The 22,862-nt window shown below is 39.5% G+C and overlaps 1 protein-coding gene across 8 annotated transcripts in view; it reads right to left on the bottom strand.

Moving 5' to 3' along the window:
- CABIN1 (calcineurin binding protein 1) overlaps nt 1–22,862 on the bottom strand; it is a 222,795-nt gene that overhangs the window by 179,513 nt on the left and 20,420 nt on the right. For 7 of the 8 annotated variants that reach the window (XM_032801282.2, XM_075060054.1, XM_075060057.1 and 4 more), the window contains 12 exons: nt 22,292–22,509; nt 19,530–19,608; nt 19,075–19,262; nt 17,032–17,181; nt 15,719–15,913; nt 13,941–14,177; nt 10,908–11,067; nt 10,535–10,650; nt 5,043–5,204; nt 3,301–3,507; nt 2,689–2,834; nt 1,113–1,374 (listed from right to left, as the gene is read on the bottom strand). In XM_032801282.2, coding sequence (XP_032657173.1) covers nt 1,113–1,374; nt 2,689–2,834; nt 3,301–3,507; nt 5,043–5,204; nt 10,535–10,650; nt 10,908–11,067; nt 13,941–14,177; nt 15,719–15,913; nt 17,032–17,181; nt 19,075–19,262; nt 19,530–19,608; nt 22,292–22,509 — 2,120 coding nt within the window. The remainder of the gene's footprint in view (nt 1–1,112; nt 1,375–2,688; nt 2,835–3,300; nt 3,508–5,042; nt 5,205–10,534; nt 10,651–10,907; nt 11,068–13,940; nt 14,178–15,718; nt 15,914–17,031; nt 17,182–19,074; nt 19,263–19,529; nt 19,609–22,291; nt 22,510–22,862) is intronic. The other variant, XM_075060056.1, reaches the window with a different exon arrangement.

The following is a 22,862-nucleotide window of genomic DNA, read 5'->3' as shown; positions in this document are numbered from 1 at the left end:
TCTTCCGACGAACGTGCACGCGGCGCGCGCACACCTATTTGGAATGAATATGAGCAAGCACTCGAAGAAGAATCTTTAGTTACCTTTGCTGAAAAAGTAATTATGGTTTAACTTCAGGCTGAGGAACAGGGATAACTTTCTAGGATTCAGAGCACATTTTCACAGAACCTTTGTAGGAGGGAAGAGAGCCTTCGAGAAGGCAGGAGGAGAAAGCAGTTCTCATTGCACCTTCTCTTCCATTCATATACTGGGGAACTTTAGATTTTCGAATATTTAACAGCTCACAGACCAGAGACAATTCACCTTTTTAGAGGGGGAAAAAAAAAAATCCATTCCTTCATTGTAATCTGATACTTGAGAGTCAGGATGGAAGAGAAACGTAACAATCAGAAAGAGGGAGATAAAACATTGTCTATATCTAGTGACCCAAGTTTATAAAGATTAAAGTTGCGTTTCCCACTTGAATCAGCAGAAAATTTCACAATCAAGATAATTTATGCATGACTGTTGGTCAGGGGTCAATTATCATGTAAATTACTTCCTTGAAAATGCTATTGAGATGTTTGTCATTTAACAATTTTGATCGTGATCTTAAGTAAATAACTCAAATGTAACAAAAAGAGAAACCTCATTATGACACAAGAGAAACGATGGTGTGTGAACACAAATGTGAGCTGCCCAATTTTCTGGTCTTTTGACTATTTAAAAAAATATATTTCATCTTATTCTGAAGTAATTTGTATGAAGTTTACTAACAGAGAAAGTAAATGTACTGTAGATACTTGCAGTTCATTACAAATTTGTAAGTATTTGGGTTTTTTTCCTGCTGGTTCTGCCATTTTTTAGCGATCTTTGGAGGAAGAGTCTAAGTAGGCCCAAATCTCAGACAGACTAATTTTGAGAAGAAACTAACAAAATTTCAAAAAGTGCTCACACTAGCAATTTACATGTTTATTTTCACTGGGCTGGGTGGATACTGTGACTAGCAATGCCGCTAAGTCATCATGCAGTGTAGCAATTCCACACCAATAGTAATGAATGCTTTAATCAGAAAGATTATAAGGTTGAAATAAGCATTTCAAAGTTCACACAGCTCTAACTTAGACCCCCACCTGCTGCACAACTTCAGGGGGAAGTTCTAACTTCCACTGCTTAAGCTGCCGGGATGCAAAAGAGTGCAGGGCATAGGAAATGGTGCCGTATTCTATCCAGAGAGAGAGATTAGAGCTGTCAATCTCCAGGGCTCGTTTAAAGCAGTTGAGGACAGGAGTAGAGTGCTTCCAAATGGGGCCATCACTCTTCAGCTCATTGGAGTTCAACTTGTCCTGAATCCGACTTGCTCTAGCCAGTGCCATGCCAGCCCAAGAATCAAACCTACGCAAGAAAGAACACAGCAAATAAACTACTTGCCGTAAAGCATCTTGAATCATTAGTGTGATTATTCCTTTCACTATTTCTCCAGATGTTTCCTTCTTACATCACAGGCGTCTCCAAAACATTATTCCTGCTGCACATCCTCCCATGGAGGTGGCACTGAGAGACACCGTACACATCTAACTCTTACTGCTCTCAAAACTAACTGAAAATACTTCCCTGTCCCCATTTTGTGTTTCAACAGAATGAGGAACCTGGTATAGAACTGTATGGAACACAAAAACAGGTAAAATGGATAAAATGTGTATATTGATTTTGAAAACCTCCATTTTCTAGCTAACCCAATATCCATCATCATAGAAAACAGAAACCAAATAATAGACTAACTGGTGGCTTTTCATTTTAATTCGATATGTCCAAGTTTGAACAGTTCCATTCCAACCAGCTTCTTCTCTCAGAAACCATGCTGTCCTAGCAAAACAATATGGTGCCCTTTCATCCTAGCCTCTAAACATTATCCACTCTTGTCCAACAGACAGCCCCACATTCACAACAACATTCTGGATGGCAGGACTGGATGGCTCTTGAGTCTTTACTATCATTATGCTTTTTTGATGAAAACATGACTTAGTAGGAAAAGCCAAATTTGCATGTCCTAGGTTTATTGATTGGCATTTTAAGATTATTGCAGCTCACTTTTTGCAGGAATTTTAAAATAGAAAATACAATTTTTAAAATGAGGGACTGTGAAGCTTATTCACCTTACAAAGTATCCCTTTGAGATGGTGAAGACTAAAAAGGCAGACGAGAAATATTTCTGAGTTTAACCAGTAGTCATCAGAACAATACAGCTCTGTCCATTTTGACCTATTTTAGAGTACTTCTCTGCCAGCAAATCTGAATAAACTTAAAAAACCCAGCCCAAGCTGTTAATCCATCGAGAGATGGTATGTGTTTGTCTTATGCAGTTAACCACTGTCATAGCTTCCATTTCTCACTGCCGGTAAACCTATTCCAGGGAAACCAATGAGCAAAAGAGAAAAGAAAGTCAAGTCAGTTATCATACCTCTTGCTCTTCCTGACTATAATTCAGTTTCCCCCATTCTCTGAATTCTGGTCATTTCAGAAACCAAAAGGAAAATGTCAAATAACTGATAATTAATAACAGAGGTTTTTCCCCAAAATGCTCCTTAAGATACAACTTACTTCTAATAATAAACACCAGAAAATGTTATTACTTTCCAAATAGAACAAAACCCCTGATTTGTCCCTCATTTCAGCAGTGATGAATTGAAGGGAATGAACAATACTTACCTGTTTGGACAAATACAGATGTCATGCATGTAGAATTTAATGGCCTTAGATTGCTCTTTATTCTTGAAGTGGTAGTCTGCCAGGAGGTAGTACAGCTCAGTTACCACGGGAGGAGAGTAGTCTGCACCCTCAGGGAGAGATGGTACCTGAAAACAGAAAACCTTAGATGACTCAGGAGCATATTTAAAAATAGCTCTGTATCTACCACACCTCTACCTCGATATAACGCTGTCCTCGGGAGCCGAAAAAAATCTTACCGCGTCATAGGTGAAACCGCGTTATATCGAACTTGCTTTGATCTGCCAGAGTGCGCGGCCCTGCACCCCCGGAACACTGCTTTACCGCGTTATATCCGAATCCGTGTTATACTGGGTCGCGTTATATCGAGGTAGAGGTGTACCTCCGCACATCCCTAAATCTACCCATATTCATCTCCATTGCACCAGTTCCTTGTAAAACTACAAGCTTTGGAAAGGCCATTCTAACCCAATTAAAATGTGATTTTTGTGAGCCTCAAATGTCAAATCAGACACCACCCAACAATCCCTTACTGTGAAAATGAAACAATATACCATTTCCTTTCCTTGAAGTTTTTTAAACAATTAACTGTACCTTGCTGAAGGTTCCTTCAATATAGCCAGAGACATCATCTAGGCTTAACATGGGCTTATCTGTTCGAGGAACAATCGTAGCAATCTTCTTCAGAAGGTTGGCCAGATCAGCAGACACAGTGCTGGTTTTGTAGCTATCAAACTCAGGGAGGGTTTTGGGCTTAAAATATTCAAACATGAATAACGCATCTTCCCACATCAGATCCACCTTCAGGGAAGGGGGTGAGGGGAAGAGAGAAAGAAATTATCTCAAAGAGTCAAGAGCTAGGGAAATTTTTCAATAGAATAGAATAAAACAAAAAACATTATCAGCTAAAAACCAGTGCAACCTTTCCAAAATGGAAGATCCAAAGGCATTATTAAGATACAATGTTCAGCACAGTGATTACAGGCTAAGGCTCTCGACTGTACCTTAACAAATGTTTTTAATAAGGATAGCTTTACTTACTTGGAAGAGTTGGAAAGTCTGCTTAGACCTCCCTGGGAAACAGGAGATTTGGAGACTGACATGGAGGGTGTGAGAAGTGATAGAAAGAACGAACTTCATTTGTTATAGATTTTGAAACTCCAATCCAGGTAACAGAAGGAAAATTCCAGGAATGTCCCCAGCAATTACAGAGTTGGATGCATTTTCAAATCAAACGGTGTAATAGCCAGTCACACTTTTGTCTCATCACCTTTTTTCTTCATTTGTTTTTTTTTTTTTTTAACATATTCAGGTGTTTGTAGTTTTCCAATCTTAAGCTAATTGAGTCATGCTTCCTCTATTGCTCCTGCAACACTGGAATGTGCTTTTCTGAAGACAAGGTGAAATCATAGCCCCAATGAAGTTAATGGGAGTTTTGTTACTTACTCCAGTGGGGCCAGGATTTCACCCAGAGTTTCCCACCTTTTTTTAGACAAGAAGTGCCATTTCCAGCAGGAAGGATTCTCTTCTCCCACATTCTTTTTTTTCTTTGCCCTTTCCGTTCATCTCTTCCTCCTTTTTATTAGTCTTAGAAAACAGTCTATCTGAGATGTTTCTTTTGGGATTCTAGCATATTATATATATATGAGACGAGGTGAGGTTGAGAAGAATTCAGACAGACAGACTAGGAGCAAGAAAATACAGCTATCACTCAGCAGACTGCACTGCAAAATTCTTAACAGGCTTGTTATATTATGGTGTCAGAGGCACTAACCAATTAAGTGTTTCTTAGGTAAAATCCAGATACAGGAGGCAGTTTCATGACCATCTGTTTTATGGTAAATGTAAAGTTATCCAGAATCTAACAATGAGTGAAATGTCTTCTGGAGGTTCCTCATACCTCTGCTTCTCCCAAACCGAATTTTGTAAGTTTTAATAATCCGTACTAACCAATATTTTCCATCAGAGCTTTGGCAAGATAAAAATTTTAATATTTTACCAGCATCACTTTAAACTGCATTTTCCATATTCATCAACTATAAGATCAGGTGTTTGGTGTTTTACGTTTTTTGGGTTTTTTTTTGTATCATGGGTAAAGCTTCAATTGGCTTTATATCCAACATCTAGTCCTCTTGTTCCATACTTATTTTAGGGATCCAGGGAGTTTTTTCATTATTTCTACCATATATAAAGGAAATGAATCTCAGGCCTGGAAAAAAGGTCCTGGTACTTATGACTCCTTCCCATTAATTCAGCTCAATATATTGACACTGGAGAAAACCATGTTCTCCAGCATTCTAAGGTGTTACACTAAAGGTAAGTTGTGCTTATCTTACCTGCTGCACAGAATGCTCTTCCAGGTACCTTGCTTTGCTCTTTTTGCTCGGGAAGCTGTACAAACAGTAAAAACACTGCTCCAGGGCTGTCTCCAGTTCCTCTTTGTAGGGATGAGTATCTTCTGAGGTAGACACTGCAAGTTCCTTTTGCAGTACCCACACCTAGACCATCACAAGCAACATAAGACAAACAAGGTCTGATAACTGAATTTCACATTAAATTAAATGCTTCCTATTTTTATTTTCCTAAATGTGGCACTCAGATACTACGGCAAGGAATGCAGTATAAGAGCCTCTGTCTAACAGAACATGAACAAAGCAAGTTTACTGTTTCTTTATTACTCAAATCCAAATTTTCTCCACATCTCTGCATGCTCATCACTTTTGTAATATGTCCATTTCGATTACACTGTAACCTAATACCATTCTTTTACCTTCTGTATTTGTGATACTTATGTTCTCTTCCAGTTTCATTTACTGAAGACAGTATCTCAACTTGATGTTCCCAACTTCTAAAGCCACTGAAAAGCTCTCTCATTACCCTCTGCATATTTAGGTGGTTTGTTCTAACAAACGCATTACATTTTACCAGCCCTGACATTCAGGAAGAATATCACCACCAAAGACACAGAAAAATGAGAAAAAAGGTTCCCCATTTCAGAGGATGTGGAGGAATACCTGGGATATTTAATGAAATTCAGGCAAAAAAAAAGAAAGGGAGTTGTCTTGCACAGTAACTCCTCCTTTTCAACCATACTATTTTAACTACACATGTAGGATACCATGAGCTATTTATACACTAGGGGTCAAAGAAGGCAGCTAGATTATTGCTGAGAAGACTGAATCTCAGAGGAGTCTGTAATGTCTACTGGAAGTTTGACAGATCTCACAAACATCAGTTAACAGAACTTTCCAAATCTCAACCCAACAGGCATCAACAGCTCTAGATGAGTGAGCTCCACCACAGGTGGGAAGGAGCCATGTTATATGAAATAATTCTCTAACAGAGAAAATTATCCATCTTGCCAGTGAGCATTTAGAGATGGGAAAACCTAATCTTGACTGATAAGAGAATATATCATCTGTCTGAGATATGGACAAAAGAGCTTCTAAGCTTGATCTCAAAGTTTATGCTACATATTTAAAAATGCTCTTAGGTCTGGAAGTTCCATTTGAACCTACAAAAATCATTTATAGATTCTCAATGAAAATGTAACACCAATTACAGCCTGAAGTTCTCAGGGCCGCCTGCAAGTGGGGCAATTTGCCCCAGGGGCCCCGCAAGCCCTGGCCCAGAGGTAGTCTGGGTCTTCGGCCGGCATTTCGGCGGGGCGGGGAGGGGGGGGCCTTCAGTGCTGCCAAAGACACAGAGTGACTGAAGGACCCCCCACCGCTGAAATACCCCGCGAACCCTGGCCCGGCGGCAGTCCGGATCTTTGGTGGCATTTTGGCAGCGGGGGGGCCCTTCAGTGCCACCGAAGACATGGAGCAACTGAAGGGCCCCCCACCGTTGAAATGCTGCCGAAGACCTGGACCGCCGCTGTGTGAGTACAAGCGCCACAGCTACCCCGTTTTGCCCCAGGCCCCCTGAATCCTCTGGGCGGCCCTGGAAGTTCTGTAATTCTGCAGGCCAGATAATGGAAAACAGGAAAGCCTTTTCTAAAGAAAACCTTTAACTATGTACCAGAGTAAGGATGCTCACATATTAGGACACCAAGGGCTGCATTAATAGTTTACCAGAAGGCTAAAGCCAATGTCAGTTTTGCATATAAAATGTAAACAAATATTATCCCAAAAAAGCACAGTGTGAATATATATTGCAAATGTATCTTTCTTGGTTGCAACTGATCAGCTCTCACTCCACAGCTGTAAGTGGAAGAAGAGGGTAGCCATCAGCTGCCCCTCCATCCCTCTAGCGCCTCCCCCCACCACCGCCGCTTTAAGGATCATACCTAGTTCTATGACATTTTTGGGACAGATCTGCAATAGAAGGATGAAGAGTAAAAAAGGTGGCTCTATGAGATCTTTTAGTAAGACTCTTAAAGGGAACATTTTTGTGAGGGTCTTGATTTTTCAGGGTCATTGACAGACATTTTCACCAAGAGCAAGCTGTGTTTTTGATTCTGCCCCTTTATGAAAGACTGGTTTAACCACCAACTGTCCTTAAGAAACTACAGATACCTCAATTTCTATAGACTGTGTAGGCTTTTTTTTATTCTTGTTAGCATCAACACATAACCAGTATCATGTGGTTAAGATACATGTTGGAGACAAGATTTGCCTTTACAGCATTTTTATGATTTAAAATTAATCTTCTGGCTAATTTTTTGCCACTTGGTACCTCTTTTCCCAAAATCTTAGGGCATCGGGTTATTCTTTGGTCACTTACATATGTCAGCATTTCTTAGCGCCAAGGCCTAAAATAGCTAAGCTAAAATCTTGCAGGCCTCTGCCTACAGACCTTGCGTTTCAACCCTCCTGTGCGCTTGCTCAGCTTTTAATAATATTCATTCTTAGCAACAATTCAGAATGATATTTGTAATGAATGATTCAAACTGTGGCTATAGTAGATGTATTAATGCCATATTAACATTTTTTGTTACACAATATCCTTCAGCCACCAGAAGTGAAATCTGTGCCAGCAGATGGTTCACCTACAGATGGTGATAATTTGCTACTGATGGGATATTGTGTAAAACGCACACCTGTGTCTAGCATACTTCAGTCATAGCAATCATAGAATATCAGAGTTGGAAGGGACTCAGAAGGTCATCTAGTCCAACCCACTGCTCAAAGCAGGACCAATCCCCAACTAAATCATCCAATTTTTTTTGTCCCAGATCCCTAAATGGCCCCCTCTCAAGGACTGAACTCTCAACCCTGGGTTTAGCAGGCCAATACTCAAACCACTTTGTGAAGGCCATTTTCTCTTCTAATGTTTTCTTCCCCACTGGAATATCTTCATGATTTTCAGCCTTTCAACACCTTTTTGGCTCTGAAAGCTATACTACTGACTACTTGTAATAAGTTACAAATGTTAAATATGACTTTTATTAAAAGTACTTGATGACTCTAGGATTGGTAATTTAGGGTTTGTTTCAGAGCACACAATTGCATGTGGGTGCTAATCTAACTGTAAGCGATGCACCTTCTAAATTCTAAGAGGATAAAAGGAAGCAGTAATCTGCTGACAAAAATTCTACCGCTGCCCATAGGAGATTTCTTCTCCCCAGCATTAAACAAACCACTATATATCATCATAAAAGTCAGTAGTGATCTGACAGCCCTCCTTTCATCTACTAATACTGCAGTACTAGTGCCTTAAAGTCCACTCCTGGGTTCTATAATACTATCTAGCTGTAACATGAATACAATGAAGAAAAGGCTTCCTGTAAGACAGCAGGGACTAAGTAATGATCCACGGACAAGGTGACCAAAATCTATTTCTTCCCCAGATCAACCTAGAATTATTAAATTATCATCTAGGGCAGCTGCAGATGTCCTAGTATAGTTTCACAGAACTCCATCTGAAAGAGTCTTTTTTTTTTTTTGCCTGTCTTAAAATACACATTTTATTTTTTGAGCATCAAATTCTGATGTGGACAGTTGGACTTCCTCCCCACAGGAGAACTTCCTGTGTGTGTGCGTGTTTGCATGCCCGCAGAATCAGTGCATCTCTGTGGCCCTGTCTTTTCTGCATTGATCTGCTGTGCTGAACTCCATGAATATGAACAAGGGAACTGGGTGCTGAGGATTATCTGTTGCTGTACTCCAGGAACATGAGCAGGGAAACCAGTACTATTTTTATTTATTTATTTCACCTTTGGGTATTTTTCCCTATAATCCTGCTTTAGAGGAAGATGCAAATCTGAAACCGTGTTTCAGCCCAAAAATATTTAGAGACTAGCACTCCCTCTGCCCTCAAAGAGGCTGGACTGATTGTCTCTCCTCCCCGATATAAGCCCCCTTTCAGTACTGGCCTGGAATTCAGGATGGACTGGACTCCTGTTTACTGCATGGGAAACACATGGGCCTGACATGTCTGTATTTCCCTAGAAGGCTCCAGCCTGGCAGCAAAGAACAGCTGGGAAGCCTGTTGTAAAGGTAGTAGCAGGGGAAGGGAGCTGGGCATGAAGGTCCCTTATCACGCTCTCTGGTGTCCAGCAGCACCCACGTTGTATCCAGTGTCCTCCATTCATGGCTTGAGGAGAGACTGAGGGGTATGAGGTGGCTGAATTCTGCAGTCAGCAGCATGGTGCTGGTGAGAGCTCTAGGGACAAAGGCATGATGCCATTCTGGCATCATTCCCTTCATGGAGTTGGGGGTCGGGGGGAAGCTGCTTACCCCCTGGAGCTGTTTTTCTAATCCTAGCTGCCTCCTTTCCTGCCTGGGGGAGGGGGACAGAAGTGAACCCACCTGGACTAAGCTGTTGAGACAATGCATGTGTCTTGCCCAGCAGAGCTGGCCTCTTCTATCCCTCACGCCCAGGGAATGGCAGCAAAGGCAAACCTGCTCAGACTGAGCTGAGAGAAACTGCATCTTGCCCACAGAGCTGGCTGCATTCTCCAACCTGACACCCAATAAGCAGAGGAGGGACACAGACCTTGCCTTTGGCTTTCCTTCATCTATCTGTCTCCTTTGAAGCCTGTAGGGGTGCCAGCTACTGCAAATGCCTCAAAGGGAGAAGTAGAGCTGGGGGGACAATTTCTCCAAAAAGGGAAAAAAACAGCCCAAGGAGATGGCAGGGAAATAAGACACACTACTGAGCCAAAAAGTTATTCAGAAACTTGAAACAAAGTTTCAGCAAAGCTCTGCAGCAGGAAGATCTGGATGAACCACAGATCTGGTTCTGCTCCCAAACTGCAAAGCAGCAAGTGCCCTTTGTACCAGAGATCTGGACCAGAGCACAATAAAAAATAAAAAGCAATATCATGCTCAGTCATCAGATTACAAGTAATGTTGATGGATGGCGACAATACCATTCATTAACGTGGTTTCCACTAACTTCAGAAAACCACAGTTTGTTTAATTCTTTTTCTCTCTCTTCTTCCTTTTTTTAAAAAAAGGAAAAAAAAAAGATTACAGTACCCACCATTGCTTTATTAAAACTTCAGTTGCATAATTTGAACCTTGTGTTGATCACTGAGAATACAGGCTGATGAAAGAGCATAATTTTTTCAGGTAAATCAGCAATAACCTTTATTCAGTGCTTTACAGTTTCAAAGAAATGTATAGTGAATGAGTAATGAACAGTTAATGAGTTAACATAAGACAGTCTGTTATCCCAGGCAAATGACATGTTTTGTCTGTCTAGGAAAGCCAGATAACTTTTTCAGACTATGATGGATAACAGCTTGGAAGAGCAATCCTTAACTACTTCATTACCTAGGATAAAATGGCCATTCCAATACATGTATATGGGGGTAGGGAACAGGAGAAAAAAGAAATTAAAAAAAAATATATACGTTTAATATTTAGGCATTGATACTCACATAGAATTTGAGAAGGGCACCCTCTGAGTTACAACACCAAGATCTTCTTCCTAGATACTCATGAGCAGTGTTCAGTAACATGAGGGAAGGAGGGAGCACAGGCGTGTCAGGACTCACTGGAAGAAAGATGCCAGTAATTATATCTCCTAAGTACAAAACTGAGCTAATCTACCTAGACACTTATTTCTCTACATTTTGGTAAGGAAACCTTTCCTCAGAATTACTGTCTGCTGTGGTGAGGAAATGAGGATTGGAGACTCAGTCAGTGAGGGGGACAAAGGAACACTAACCATTTTCCATACACATGCCAAAGAGGAAAAGGATAAGGAGCAATGTTTTAACAACATATAACATTGATAAATTAGACTATTACCTTCCTCACCCTGGCTTTGGAGCTGCTGCTGCTGACAGCAAAGGGATCGGAAGGCATCTTCTTCATGCTGGATGATTCGGTGCAAAATAATCCAGGGAAGCACTGACGAGACATATGGTTCTTTGGCTTCCTCCTGGATTGCCATGCTGCAATCTATAATCTAATAAAGAAATATATGATACCCATTATACACATTAGAAAAAGGATTTACACATGTCCAGATGCCTCAGTGGAAGTGCATCTATTCATACACGAACAAAATCTAAATTTAAGTCGCTTTGCTTCTTGTGTTGGCTTGGCTTGAAAGTACTAAAAAGGAGAAGACACTCGCAACTTCCAGAATTTGATAATATGGGAAAAGCCCATTCTTCTTACCTGTAAGGTCATTTTCTAACTAGGTACATTTGTACTAATATCACACTAGAACAAGTGCAAATGACTAAGGGAATAGCAGAATTTTTGAACACTAGCAGAAGCTGCATCAAGGTTCCTGTTAGTGATGACTACAAAGAGATGTATTTGCACCCTGGAAAGTAAGACATACCTGCTTAGAATGAAATTGGACAAAAGGTAGTTCCAACAAATTTAAATAAAATGAAAATCTTGTAGCCAGATACATCCAACTAGGAATTATGAGCAGATTCCCCTGAAGAGATACATTTCAGAAAGAGTAGTTAACTAGTGAATAACGCATAACAACAATCAGACTAGAAATAAGGGATGGAGGTGTGTGCAACAGACAGTCTGTTAGAGAAATACCATTATCATTTACCTGTGAAAAATTACCTATTCTTGAAACAGAAAAGACAACAGCTGAAAGAAAAGGGATTTGTATGGCTTTCCCTCTATGTCCCTTCTCCAGAACATATGCCAGAAGAGCTCCACTGAAAGCTGCATCTACTGAAGCATATTTGACTACTCTACAGTGTCTAGTAAAAGCATGCATTGCGGACCACACAGCAACGTTACAAATCTGTTAGTAAAAACAGTGTCCTTTTTCAGTTCACCAAGTGGAGTTGTTATTCAGGAAATGGACTGCGATATTCAGAGAAGTATAAGCTTTAGTAACACATTCCATATCATTTAAATAGTATGTTTTTATGGAACTTATGCTTTTCCTCTGGCCTCTCAAGAGTAAAATGAACAAACATCCATAAACTCAGAACATTTGTATTTTATTCTGATTTTTACATTCTATTGAACATCTCAGGCAGGATGGAGAGACAAAGGCCTCCGAAAAGAAGGTTAATCTCTTGATTCTGATGTAACTTGCGCGACTAATTTCTATCAACTCTCTGTGCCTCAGTTTCACCAACTGAAAAGTGGGAGCAATGATACTTACAATCCTTTGTAAAGGACACAGAGCTACAGATGAAAAGATCTATGTAAGAGTATTACCATCTCCGTTTTTCGTTAATGTAAGAAATAAAACCCAATTCTCGACTTCTAATATTAAAGTCTCTTTGAAGGAGGACTCCACCGTAACATGAAAGGTATTCCAACAGCTATATCTATTTCTAAATGAGAATGTGTCCCTATACAATTTTAAGTGTCTAATCAGTAACTAAAAAAATAACCCCCCTGATCATCAAGAAGCAATTAAAAACAAAAACAACAAACAACAACAACAAAAAAGAAGCAATCAATTTGGCATAAAATAAATAGGAAGCTAGCATTTTGACAATTTTTTGAAATGATGTAGGACTGAGAAAATTCAGGTACAGTTAAAACTTTCTGGAAAACCCTCTACTATAAACCAAAACAAATTAAGGAATTTACCTCTAGCAAATTTGAAATTCTCTGATTTTCCTTTCCCCCACACTGCAAATGGGAAACTGATTTGTAACGCTCAATTTACCTCAGAGGAGACAGCTTCTTGGCGAGCAGCACAATGCCTCATCATTAAAACAGTAGCCCTAACCTTACACCAAGATAACAGCCCCAGTTACTGAAACAATGACAGGTGTTTTTAAAACTTCTGGAAATTCCTTCTTTATTTTATTATATTATACTTGGAGATATATTTTATGCATATAAACTGTATATATTTGTTCTTATCTGTAAAAATATTTATGATATTACAAGAAATTCCTGCAGTTTAACCAGTGACCCAAATAAGCATCATTGTGCACATTGCTCTAAAGCCTTACGGTCAGATTGTGCAAGGTGCCAAGTGACCTCAGCTACCACTGAAGTTGATAACAATTGAGGGCACTCAGAATGTTGCAGATGGCAATTAGCAAGCCTGGGTCTTTGAAGAGGAAATAATATTGAAAGTAGTTTACAATTCTGGCACTTGTGGCACTTAAATGAGAAGTTCAGGAGAAAAGTAAACAGTTTTCAAAATTTCAGAAGAACGTCTACAAAAAGGCTAAATATTGCCTGTAATTTTAAAACTGGAAAGAGGTAATAACCATCATTTTACTTAATTCTGTCCTTAAGAGCAAGGGAAACAGGAATGAAGATGAAAATACCCCTCATAATCATCAGATTCCCAATTCTGACTCACATCCTATATCTGTATAAGAATCTAAAGAACCACTCAGCTGCCAGAGCTACTAGCATCTCAGTTGAATGATGTAACATCCCAACAATACCAACTGACTGTACTCTGTTCCTAAAGTTCACAGGATCTTTCTTACCATCCCTTGTGTGAATGGCAGAAATATGCAGCAAGATCTGTGCCAGAAACAAACTGGGCCCAGCCAGCTGGACCAAACCTTGCACTGCTGCCCCTAGAAACAGAGTCATAGCCAGCAGTACTGCTCCCTGAGCCACCTTATTACTATTCCTTGCTCATTTCAGCAGAGACAGTGCTCAGAATTAGCTGCCATTACTGATTTCAGAAGAGATTCTCAGTGCATCTGACATCTTGCAGTGAAAACTAAGAGCGTGAAAGGAAACAGCCCACACAGAAATGTAACCCAAGAGACACTTTGCAAGTGGGTGGCAGTTCAGGCAGCAGCTGTATCACGCCTAAAAAAAGATCTGTAGCGCACAGGGGCTGCTTGCTAGTGTAGGTGAACAGGTTACCTGAATGAGGTTGTTTGTCAGCCGAATGAGGCTCAGTGTTACAGAAGATTCCTTCAGGATGCTGCTGTCTGATGACAGTGAGCAATCAATCCCTGTGAGCAGCTGTGTTACTGTAGCAACCCACTCTTCTTTAGCAGAAGCTACTGTCATGTTAATCATCTGCTGAATTGCTTCATTCAAGGCAACCTCAGAGCATTCAAAACATTGCCTGTAATCCTTCTGTTTCAGCAAGGAATCCTAGTGAACGTTAACATGAAAAAAATGTTATATGGATCTAAAGTTTATTTCAAAGCATAAAAGCACAATAAAGGGGAAAGAATGGAAGAAGGCACACAGTTTGCAGCTAATGTTTACTCTACTGAGATACCAGTATGACGTTTCTAAATGTGACATAAAATGGGCAACACAAGAGACCCCAGAACCCATTCTCCTCAACTGAGTGTCATCAGGGAAGCAACACTGAGTCCCATTCTCTGAATACAAAGAGATTCTACATGAGCCTACTTTGCAGGGAAGAGGCAGCAATGAGCCTCTTGCTTTCAAGCCATATACCACCATGTATGGAGGTTCAACAGAATCAGAGTTTGAGTCACTGTGGACCCATGCTACTATTTTATTACTGGTTTAGAAAACAAGCTCATATAATGATAAAGGCTACAATGCTCAAAGTATTTTTATGATCCTCAGCTCTAAGATTCTTTCTTGTTGAGTATGGAAAACAAGATCCGATGTCCCACTATCACAACAAAATAGGAATGTGGACGAAAAGTAACTGGCCCAGGCTCACTTCAGTCAAACTAGCAGTAAAAATAGCCAGCACAGAGGAAAGACTAAGGAACTGATAGACTGCATCCTGCTTCCTCAGCAGAGGACATCTGTCCCTTAATTGTCATGGTAGCGCATAATCTTCTGATCTTGCTAGACTAATCTCCTATCCTGTACTTTCTCATTGCAGCAGCAAATAACTTTTTTTTATATCTATAACTGGGCAATATCTGGCACCCTTTTCTGTTAGATAAGGCTCTTACCATGTTGATCTAAGCTTTTATCACCTCCAGGCTGGACTTTTGTAATATGCTGTGAAGCCACCCTGGAGGTTACAGCTGGTGCAGCAGCCTGCCTGTGAAGCAGGACAGACCAATGAGAAGTTATCGCACCAGTGCTTCTTGCCTCACATCAAGTTGTCTAACAACTTTCAGGTGCATAGGAAGCTTGGGAACCACCATATAAATAGACACAGGCAACAAAAACTCCAAGTCCTAATAGCTGGCCATTGGTAAAGTGGGTTCATTCATAATACACCTCTACAACTGATCCAGGTTCACTTGAGTTTATACAGCCTTAAAGTTTTCAAACTCAGGTGAACCTGGATAGGATTTAGAGGTTTAGGTGAATCCAATTTCTCTCTCTCTCTCTCTCTCTTTCTATATATACATATTTTCTCTCTCTCTCTCCAAATATATATACATACACACATTATATATATATATTCACACATACAGAGAGAGAGAAAGAGAGAGGATTTACTGACATATTTTATACACACACATACTCTTATTGATCAGAGAGCTTAAACTATGAGTTTAAGCTTCAACAGAACTTTGCCAATTTACTTCACCTGAGGATCTGGCCCCATGTTTTGCTTCTTAAATAAAGTCAACACAATTTTTCATTAATGCTAACCCTCCAAATCTTTTTTATGTTGCTCTTGGAAATAAAGCAAATGCAGGGCTTTCAAACCCTCAGGAAAGATAACTTTTTAAAGAAACATAACAAACCTGCAGCAGAAGTAACTGTGTTGGTCTCTCTGGTATAGATATAACAAATTCCAGATGTTTAGCTCTACCATAGCCACTAAAGCACAAGGTTGGACGAAGCAGATGCACCACTGCCTTGTAATCCCCTGCCTCATGCAGTCGCTGGATCTCCTCCAAAGACTGGCATCTCTCCAGAGACTTTAGGTTCTTGTCAATCTGCAAAAGTCACATATGGTGCAATCCAACCTACATTTCACCTTCATGTGCAAATGACTGACTTTTCTTATGAACAACAAAGCTATAGCTGTAGGATGTGTAAAGTTTATAGCACTGTAAGGAAGAAAAATGACAAGGAAGAAAGCAGACAAGCTTCCACTCCATTATCACTTACCCCAACTTGTATTTAATTTTTTAAAAAGTTAGTACTATCATTTTTTGTATCTAAGCCATAAATCTGAAAAGCTCATATTTTTCTGATGAACTATGAGAAATAGCGATCATGGGATAGCCTTTGGAATCAAGATGGCATTGCTTGCGTTTGAAGCCCTCCCCTATAAGCAGTAACAGAAAAATAATAACGATGTCTAATTTTTTATTTACGAATTTATTTGCATGTTTTACTGGAAAATTCTGACTGCTCAAGGCAAGAGTTCATTTGAACAACAGTGAAATTAAAGCACAAGAAACCCTCTAAAACAAAAAGTTCTAGTCTAATGACTAACAGCTGTATACGCAGCACCCGGATAGCAATCTTTTTCATTCTATTTATTGAGCAGACTGAATTGTGCAGGGACCAGTAATAAAGACAGCATTTAACTGAAAAAGGGAAGGATGGTTTTCAAATCAATTAACTATAAAAACACAATCATTGTTGGTTTTATCCTGGTTTGTGAAAATATTCTTCACTTTAAGACAGTTGCTACTGATGCTGTACATGCTACTTTTCCATCAGGGCAAGTGCTAGTAATTTTGAAATGAGTCTTGCAACTACAACACTGTTTCTGAGCACTGTTGCAATAGAAGCCACACTAGTTTGGTTTTTTTTAAATCATAAAACATGCTTTTTATCCCCAAAGGGAATAAATGCCTCAAAGGAGCATAGGAATTTGTCCTTTAGCATCTCTCTCTCAGATTCCCTCCAGAAGTATCACATTACCAGCCCAAAAGAAAATGGATTGTGCACAAGAAAATGGCACACACATATAAAATCTCTAGTTTCTCATAAGAGACTTAGCTCTTCTTTAGAAATGTCTCAAAAACACATTACATTGACTGTAATCCTCGATTGTGGATGAGCCTAGAAACAGAAAACCCCAAAACAAACTGATCCCTACCTCTTCTAGAGAAACAACAGAATCGACATGGAGGTTAGGTAATCGGATCACGATGCTGCGTTCACTGCCAGCTTTGGCTTGGACTGCAGTGGAACTCTGCAGCATTTCAGTACAGATGTCATAATTCTCCAATGCCTGCTCCATGTCACCCTGTGGAAACAGTTTGAAGAAAACACAAAATGCTACCTGAGATTCTTCAAAAGCAGCTAAGCAATGCTGAATCACTAACTCTGTGAGTACACTGTCAGTGAGAGAGAGGCAAATTATTTGAGAGGGTACTTTACTAATCAAAATATCAACCAAGAGAGTCATCACCAATAAACAGTTTACCAGTCTACTCTGCCAGTTATCTTCATCACCATGGCGGGGGGAGGGGAGAGAGGAAGGGGAGGAAATCGGACACCTAGATATTCAAGTTACCTAGCAGGAAAATGTATTTCTATAAATTGCCTAACATTCTCTCTCTCTGAAAGTGAAGGGAGGCAGATTAAATCCAGAAGTAAGTCCTCCTTTTGTGCTGACCAGAACCATAAATGTGGGTAACATTACTGAGATGTACAGCTAACTGGTTAAGATAAACTAAAACTGTGAGGAACCCACTTTGCCCATCTTAAACAGATCTGTGTTTTCCTAAAAGGAAGGGATCAGGACAGGAAGAGAGGCTGTAGAAGGAGAAAATATAACTCACTGAAGCTAAAGAGATATAGCACTAGCCATAAAGACAGTTCATTTAATAAAGATGATCAATCCATTTTGACTGGACAACCTGCATTCAGTTTAAGTGGAGTTGACTCTGATTCCAAATGTATATTTATGTTTTAGATTATCCTTTTACTTCCATCTTGGTTTTTTAAATTGAAATATCTAGATCTGTTGTGAAACAGAGGAATTACATGTGTGTCATAAAAATTTTATCTTTCAGTGAAATAGAGCAAAGAGTATTAGTTTAGTCTATATGTTTCTTAATTACTGGGACTGTGCAGTGACAGTTGATTTTGAATTGTCTTCACCTGGAAAGGGAATTAGAAGATCCTTTTAACTTAAAGAAATTTTATTTTTGAGTGAAAATAAAATGACTTTTCAAGGAGTCTCTACTTTAGATGTATAAAATGATTAAACATAGTCTATAAATGAGAAGGAAGTTCTGTCCCCACTAATTTTTCTATGGAACAATCCAGTTTTTCATTAGATAGATTTCTTAAAGAAGGATTTTGAGATATGAAAATAAAAAGGGAAATGAATTACTCAGTGGGTGCATATGAAATTAACTGATATTGTACTTTATTAATTGAAGATTAAAAGATTAAAGTTTGATTAGTTAAACCCACATTTTTCTTCTCAACAGTTTAGACTTGAGTACAATCTGTAAACATTTTCTTCGCTGCCTTAAGAAACTGATGCTTGAAATAAAATAATGAAGTAGTCTGGAATCTAATAAATAACTTTTCTTCGGACTGTTTACTTCAGCAATCAGTCTAAGACAAACTGCTTGAAAATCTGTACATGAAATGAATAATTGTTGTCAAAAGAAGACTCAAGCTCCATCAATCACAACATATAAATGTTGACTTGATGCATAGTTGCATTTTGGACGTTCTATTTGGGCTTCTATTGCAGATTCTATGAGCTACAATCCCGGCTTCAGTCTGCTAGTGTGTTTGCGTCTTGCGGCTGCTCATTATAACTCCAGTCAAAATTTATTTCCGGGGACCGAAGACAAACTACTTTAAAAAAGTGTATGTACCAAAATGACTGAATGCTGGTACTATGCATAAGAATTACGGCCAGATCCTTTGCATCTATCTAATTACTGAATGCCCATAGGGACATTTAATTAAACTAAATAAAAAAGACAAATGTAACCTCTACTGTATCTTCAAATTAGAGCTCAGTCAAGATATTCCTGAATTACTTGATCCTAGTGTGTTGATGACTTACTATGCCCACCACTTCAACTGCTTATAGTAATTCTAAAATCCATTTGTTTAAAAAATATGCTAAATGTGAAAAATTATATTTGTTGAACTCAAAATGAAAACAAACCTGCAAAGCTAGAAAGCGAGCCTTCAGCCAATACACTCGAGCCACAAACTCCAGCCAGCCTTCCTCAAACAGATCTCGCTGGGAGGATGCAAATGAGAGCTGCAACAAGTCCCCCAGAAAATGGGATCCTGGGAAATCAGGACCAAACTTTCCGTTCACTGTGGCAGAAGGGCAATTTCGAGGGGAAACTGTAAATTAATTTATTACAGTTTAGCATAAAATCACATTCTCCCTATCCAAACAGTTCCATGTGCAGCAGCTGCAATGCTCAGCTCACCCTTCTAACACAAACACTAATAAAAAAAAAGATGATGATGAACTACTGTACACATCCATTGCTAAGACCTACATCTGGAGAAGTAACTGCTCAGTATTCTAATAAATGATTCACAACATTTCTTACAAGTTTAATTTACATTGTAAGAATAGCCTAGCAGAGAAAAACTAATTCTCACCTGTAGAGCTCTTCCCTTTGGTCAGCAACCATTGGTCAAGTTGTAGTTCCATGCAAGAAAGACTCATCAGCATCATATCCTACAGGGAAGGTATGAAGAGGTCAGGGAAGAATATAAAGAACCTTGTTTGAAAAGTAAAAAGAAGTTAACAATTCACTTGAAAGGAAGCTTTCTAATTAATCCTCTTTTGTGATTTCCATTTCCAAGCTACAGCCATCGTGGCTTTCTTCTGTCTAAGGAAAGGAGGTTTCCCTCTTTCTATGATCCTCAGTCGGATTAAAGAGACACCCCTCTTCCGCCTTGTACAACTAGAAAGAGGAATGAAAAAAAATCTGTTTATGAAAAGACAAGACAATCTACTGGGGAAGAAGATAAGAGGGGAACAGTTGCCCTAGTCTTGAAAAAGAGCTGCATCCTCAATCTAAAATACAACCATTTTAAATTGCTTTATCATTAATACTTTATGTTAGAACATCTGAAAAAAAAAAAACACATCAGAAGGCTGAGATGAATACTGAAGAAGTTGTAGAAATCAAGGAGATCGAGCACATACGCTAGTTTTGCCAGATCATTAATGCTTTCTGCATAAAGACAGGTGGATTAAAAAAAAATGGATAGGAGTTGTTCCTGGTAACACTGGATGTTCTGTTACAGCTCTTACAGACATGGTTGTGCGGATTAAAGAGAAAATTATTTTTACATTTTTTTCACAGTAACTAGGGTTGTAACTGCAGCTCCATCTGAAGAGGTGAAAGCTCCTGACATGGGTTCAAAAATCTCTGTACTCTAAAATCTTTGCACATTTGTTACATCCAAAGGCGTCATCTTCTATCCCAAATAAACTCAAAAACAAAAGGGCATCTTGGAAATCAGTTTATAATCAAAGTTAAATGGAAAGATTCAGAAGCAATATATATTAATCAGAACTCTCGAATTTCCTAATATTTATTTGTGTAAAATCTAATCCATAATGTTGTATGTAGTAATTCTGATATTTTAATTTAATATATAAGCAATAAGGATCAAGCAGTCATATACAAATAAATGAAACAGTGATATATATAGCAATAGATATACATGCTAGTGTAGATGGTTTAGAGTATGTTATATCGATACAGCAACACTACTTTTTTAAATCACCAAGATATTATTTTCAAAGCTCAATTTTATTTTGCACAGAATTAAATACGCTGGTGATGGAAAAGCTGAAATGTGATAAATAGCAAAAGAGGAAATTTATTTGGGAGTGTAGTTACCATGAATACTCAGTCAGAACTCTTCAGCTACAGGTCTGATCCTTATTGCTAATGTCTTAAAAACACAGTAATATAGACAGCAGCCAGTGGACAAAGACTATAGCATTTTGCTTTTACAGTATGTACCACATCCAGTATTTATCCTAAAATGTGTGCATTCATGTAAGCCAGGCCCATTTTTGGTTCCAATTTATTGTATAATTTTTGTTTTTCTGTTTTGTATTTGTGAAATTTATATACCTGTATTTGGAAAAGGAAATAAAAAAGTTTTTCATTGTACTTTCACTATGGGATGTAATTATTTTTTAAAAAACAAGCTCAACAATTTGCCATTAATTAAGTCACTATACCTTTTATTATGTTTTATTTAAAATAGGGACTTTCCTAAAACCCATGTACAGTAAAAGCTCTTTTATCCAGCATTTCACCAAGCAGCAAATTCTATAAACTAGCATTTCTGAGCTGCAATGAAAGTATGGTTTATAATGCGGCTGGTGAGGGGCCAGCAGGGGGCTGGGGCGTGGGAGGGAGTTTGGATCCTGGAGGGGACTTGGAGCAGGGGGTTGGGGTGTGAGAGGGGTGTGAGGGGCACTCACCTCCGGCAGCTTCCTGCAAGCAGCTCCCTGTCCCTGCTGCTGCTGGCGAAGTCACAGCCAGGTGGCTTTGCAGGCATGCTGCCTCCATCCCCCTTCCCAGAGCGCTGACTCCGCAGCTCCCAGCCCATTGGCTGGGAACCGTGGCCAATGGGACATGCGGGGGGCAGCACCTGCAGATGGAGGCAGCATGCCTGCTTGCAAAGCTGCCTTGCCATGCCTCCGCCAGGAGCAGAAGGGATGGGGAGTCGCTTGCAGGGAGATGTTGGAGGTGAGCGCCCCATCTGCCCCTATCCGGCATCCCGAGCTCCCTCTCATGCCTCAACCCCCTGCTCCAAGCCCCCTCCTGGACCCAAACTCCCTCCCATGCCCCTGCCTCACACTCCAAACCCCTCCCGTTGAGTTAACCAGCATTTTTAATTTACCAGCATCCCCTCCCCCCATTCCTCCAGTATGCCGGTTAAAAAAGCTTCTACTGTACTTGAAACCTTGGTATGGCATCTAAACCACAAAATTTTTTGAGCCAAACAACAATGCTGCATAGACCATAAGAAATGCTCCGTGAATGGTGCAGCCTCAACTCAGCCCTTTAAGGCAGAACACAAAGCTGTGTGTGCACGCCATTTGAGATGCAGGAGGCAGCTCCAGACACAAAATGAAAGATCAAAGTATGTGTAAGTTCTGTAAGTTATAGCAGTTTAGTGACAGAAACAACAGTGCCAGCTGCAGTGCACTAGAGTTGTTTTTTTGACTGAAGTTAGGACTACAGCTAACAATATGACAGGCATAGATCATGAGAAGGACAACCTGAGCTTGAGCTGCCACACTGAGGTTAGCCACATTCAAGACACACACAGCAATATACAGTGGATGGGGAAAATTAAGCAGCTCAAAAAATAGAGCGTTTCCTTACCTTGATGTGCTGGTTGCTACAATCCCTCAGTAACGGGTTGGGCAAATTACTACTATGCTTTCTCCAACTATTGTAGATACTAAGGACTACCTCAGACAAGCCAGGTGGCCACTTCACAAGGAACTTCTGGCTGATTACTTTCAGATATCTCATCATCAGTTCTAGGATGCCACCATTGTTCAGGTTATCCAATAGGAATTCATGAACATCTTGCTTCTCTGGAAAGCAGATGAGCACAAAGTCTATGAGACCTGTTTGTTGAAACTAATCACATTTAATTCCTTGCCTCACTTCTAAGAATAATACTTTTAATGCTTTGTGACATTTAGCACACATCTTGCATAAAGAACATCCATAACACCTTTATGACACAGTGGTTCTCCTTTTGCAGGAGTAGCCTTGAATTTATGCAGAATAAATGACTATACTAAAATGGTTAAATGAGATCATGCACACAACACAGATCACACACAGTAAATAAGCAGCCCAATGAAAACACAAAAATAATTTATGAATACAGTGAAGCTCAGTCAATTGATCTATTAAAATAAACCCTTTAAAATAACAGATT

The sequence above is a fragment of the Chelonoidis abingdonii genome, chromosome 22 (assembly GCF_003597395.2).
Source record: "Chelonoidis abingdonii isolate Lonesome George chromosome 22, CheloAbing_2.0, whole genome shotgun sequence".
Taxonomy (NCBI): domain Eukaryota; kingdom Metazoa; phylum Chordata; order Testudines; family Testudinidae; genus Chelonoidis; species Chelonoidis abingdonii.
Note: the sequence above shows the minus strand (reverse complement) of the source record. Positions and strands in the feature narration are given on the sequence as shown.